Source organism: Nanorana parkeri, unplaced genomic scaffold (assembly GCF_000935625.1).
Source record: "Nanorana parkeri isolate BGI_ZX_2015 unplaced genomic scaffold, ASM93562v1 scaffold13, whole genome shotgun sequence".
NCBI lineage: Eukaryota > Metazoa > Chordata > Amphibia > Anura > Dicroglossidae > Nanorana > Nanorana parkeri.
In genome coordinates this window covers 2,380,596-2,385,089 of record NW_017306281.1, presented here as the reverse complement: position 1 = coordinate 2,385,089, position 4,494 = coordinate 2,380,596, and the positions used below count along the sequence as shown (strand labels likewise).

Here is a 4,494-nt window from a genome sequence, read left to right as displayed (position 1 = left end):
TTCTCTGTAACCAATAGTGACATTCTGAATGTCCCAAACCCACTTACTTGATAATAAATGTCCTAAGAGCATCCTTCACAGGGTTAAGTTTTTTGTCATCAGATTATTATCCAGGATTTATATAGCGCCAACAGTTTGCGCAGTGCTTTGCAATATAAATGATGGGCCCCAGTCACTTTGAGTAGATTTGAAGATATTTTAATAGCACAGGCATGAAGAATAGGGGAGGAAGAAGTGAGCACAAGATGCCTGTACAATTACAACAACATTGTTCAAGAAGGGTCTTGCATGTTTTTTGGTGAGATGCAGTGCATTGTATGGCACATGCAAGTCGATGCATATGCATCATGCATTGTGGTGCATTGTTTGTACAAATTATTAGGGCCAGTCAACTGTGAGTTTATGCCATGTGCTCTTGAAAAAGTTTGGCTGCAGCTTGCAGGCAATAGAAAAGATAACTCTTACACGATCCTCAATGGATTTGGAGGCCCTTACACATGAGGTGCGGAACAGGCCCCAGCTCTTTGATCCCTCCGACAGATATTACTGCAACAAGGTGTAGGAGGAAACTGGGAGCATCTTCCACTGTTATTAGTCAACACTCAGTGCTTCTGTAAAGAAATACTGTAAATAGCTATTTGCAATGCCCTTTCTGGTAACTTTACACAGTGTGTAGCAATTGTTAGATCATTTACACATTCAGGAAACACAGACCAGTATCTTTGATCATTGCAAATGATTATTACTATACAGGATTTATATAGCGCCAACAGTTTGCGCAGCGCTTTACAATATAAGGAAAACATTACAATTGCAATACAATTCAAGACAAGATGGTAAGGATGGCCCTGCCCGTGAGGGCTTACCATCTAAAAGGGAGGGGCAAGTGATACATGATGAGGGAGCTGTGCGGGGATGATTGTTTGAGAAAGTGATTGTTCAGAGGTTAGGTTGAGGTGGGATAGGCTTCCTTGAAGAGATGAGTCTTAAAGTGACATTAAACCCTCAGATTTTTTAACATAAAACAATACTGTAATGTGTGCCTTACTGTAATCCATGGTAGTTTCCCTTCTCTTTGCTGCTCTTCATTTTAAATCTGTATCTGTTCTCATGCTCTGCAGAACTTCTGTTTTGCACAGACTGCCTTGTCTCAGGAATGGATACACGGTGTCTGTGTATAGGTTTGTATAGGCTTGTAACCTGAGCCAGCACTACAGGAAGAGGCCCTGAGCTGAAAAGGGAAGTTCTCCCCCAGCATGAGAAGACATGAGGATTTAAAAGGAAGAGAAGCAAAGAGAAGGGAAACAACCATGGATTACAGTAAGGCACACATTACAGTATTGGTTTATGTTAAAAAATCTGAGGGTTTAATGTCACTTTAAGGGATCGCCTAAAGGCAGTCAGTGTGGGAGATAGAATGAGAAACTATTTGCTCCTCACACAGCAGCTTTATTCTTAAACATATTCCCTGGGCTGCATCAAATCCGCAGATGACTTACTCTACTATACAATATGACTTCTTCATCCTTGTTCTTTTTGGATTGGCAATATGTGATGTTTTATGTGCCTAAGATATGTACCTAGCCATTCACATGTGATTTGATGTCTCGGAAAGCTTCATAACCGTATAATATTATTTGTAATAATACAGAGAGTCTGATGATCAGCTAATGCCAATGTTGTGAGTTTTTGTGAGGTTTTTTTTGTGCTATTTTCAAAGGATTTTTTTTTTTTTTTCCAAGGTAAATGACAAACAGGGGGGAAGAATGGTGCAAATACGAAGTCGTTAAGGCAGACGCTAAGCACCATTAACAGCTAAAGGTTACAAAGCCAAGAGAATACAATGCCAACAGCTGTAGCTTGGAAAAAAGATAAAATAAATAAATTGTGAGGAGTGGCACTTGCCTCAGGTGCCATAAAGGTTTATGGGTATGGTGGGTAAACTGCCTGCTGAACAGGAAAGTGAAACTAGGGAGAAGGCTAAAAAAGCCGGGGACATTAATAATACTTTAACGTGATATTTTAGTGCTTAGGATTTATGTCTAGTTTAACTAAGCTCCAATTTGAAGAATGTAATTTATAGTGTCATACAGGTTTTGGCGAATGCCTGAAGCAGAAATGGCACTGGATCCAATAGCCCAAAATGGGCAGCTATTAATTTCTAACAGCACTATGACTACTGCAAGGCATTCCCCAAAGGCTACAACAAGGAACGTCTGTTTATATATAGTAGATATATATATATATAGATTATATATAGTTTAGATTAAGACAAGTTCATGGAATGGTTGAATAGGAATAATAAATTCAAGAATGGTTAATGTTATAAAGCGCCTGTTTTGTCCAATTAATCTGTTTCCTGTTTTTGTTTTTTTTTCCCATGGTAGATTGAACATAAAAGTAAAAGCATACAGTTAAACTGTATTTCTAAATTGGATTTAAATAAAATAACTTTAACACTTGTACTTATAATTGACAGCATATAGGGCCCATTAATACTTAAGCGCTCATGTTCCAGCGCATGTTTGAGGTGCATTTGTGACGCACGTCATTATTGTTGGAATGCACCTGCTGAGCAACACATTTGTTTGATCTGGAATCATTATTAAAAAAAAAAAAGTTTGATAATTTAATCCTAATTTTAGCACTACTTTGTGGTAAAGAATATTACTGATTTTGATTATTCATGTTTCCTCATAGCAAAATGTGTGCTCCCCAACAATGAAACTGCAGCGTTTGTTAGTGGAATCTCGACAACTTGTTGCAGATATTGAACTCAGCAGTCTGCTTTCTACTCCGGACTGCACCTCAAGCCAAGTGGTAGGTCAAAAAAAGAAACAAAATTAACATTATATTTTGATATATATATATAGCTAAAATTACTGTTTAATTTCAGCAAGGTTTCAGTTTTTTGCTCTACCCGTTGATAGATACCATATGGAATTGATGTTTCTAGAAAACGTTTTGGGTTGTTTCTAGTGTTCTGGCACTAGAGGGTCTCTCAGGAAACAGCATTAAAGCTGCTATAGAAAAACTGACCAAAAACCACAATTCACATCATCACTTCTGAGCTCTTTAAGGCCTCATTCACACTACCGTGCGTATACGCGTATTGTACCATATGCAACATATGCAAATAAATGGCTCCATACACATAGCCGCGTATGGAGCCGTATATTTGCGTAGCGTAAAAATGCGCAAAAACAGAATAGAACAGAGATGCATCCGGGCAGTGTATTTTACACGCATACGCATGTTTGCGCGTGTATACGAGCGTATGTGCGTACAGTTCATGAAAGTTTCTATTAGGAATGATGCATTCTGGGAATGCAAATAGTGCACGCATATACGCACATACGCTCGTATAGACGCGTATATACGCAATATGCAATTTTGCTCTTGCGTTGTGTGTGAATGAGGCCTAAGATGTAGTAGCAATAAATAAGGCACTCGTGGGATTAGTTCACAGAAACATCATCTTACATTCTGAGGAAATCTTTTACAATTGCCTCAAAGAGCACCACCTGCTTTAGTTCATGTACATTGTAAAAAAAGATGGTTGTCTTTGTACCGTGTGTGTGTTTGGTTTTTATTTTGTCAAGTTAAAAACAAAATTGCCAAAAAGGATGACCGGCAAAAGAAGAGGGATACTCACCTGTCCTGTTCCTCCAATCTTTGCTCTCTTACAGAGCAATGGCCTCTTCAAATACAACACACCTTTTAGAGTGTTGGTTGTCTGGTGCCTTGATGCATTCAGTGGTTCCTTAAGAAATACACTCATCCCCATAATTAGAGCCGACGTGTGACACTGCAGCAGTCACATGTCGACTCTATAGATCGAGAACTGAGTGATCACATACCGCCAATCGCTCAGTTCACGATCTTCTCCATTCAGAGAGCAATGACTGTCAGTCACTGCTTCCTGCAGGGATTCCCCCTCCTCTCTCCGTTCCTCCGGAGCTGACTGGAGAGATGGAGGGGTTGGGCACAGCTGGCTCTAGAGAGACAGAGACAGCTGTCAATCAGGTGGTGGGGTGGATCTCGACAATATTGTAAAGATCTTTCCTGGGGCTTTCGCGCTATCAGCATATATGTAACTGTCCTCGTGTGACCCTAAAGCGAACTATGGCCAAAAAAGGTTGGGCCATCGTTCTCTCTTTTAAATCATTCATTTTTAACTTAGCCATAAACACTTAAAGCATAACTAAACTCAAGAACTAAATGTAATATATAGCACTCCTTAGATGTGGTGGCTGCATACCATTTCTTTTTTCAGGCTCAGAACATTTTCAGCAAGTACAGAAATAGGCCGTGTCCATGTCATTTCCTGTGAGCTGAAAGATCTTATTTGTCAAAATGACTAATACCCATTATCCCCCATGTAATGAAAATTAACAAAGGCAGACATGTTTGAAGTCCCGTCTGAATGATAACCATGGCTCCTTCCATAGATACAGTGGAGGAGTGAGGGTAGTCACCCAGGTACAGAAGGTG

At 39.5% G+C, this 4,494-nt stretch overlaps 1 protein-coding gene across 1 annotated transcript in view; it reads left to right on the top strand.

The window, feature by feature from the left end:
- CCDC62 (coiled-coil domain containing 62) overlaps positions 1-4,494 on the top strand; it is a 44,872-nt gene that overhangs the window by 22,444 nt on the left and 17,934 nt on the right. Inside the window, exon 11 of the mRNA XM_018556870.1 lies at positions 2,701-2,820. Coding sequence (XP_018412372.1) covers positions 2,701-2,820 — 120 coding nt within the window. The remainder of the gene's footprint in view (positions 1-2,700; positions 2,821-4,494) is intronic.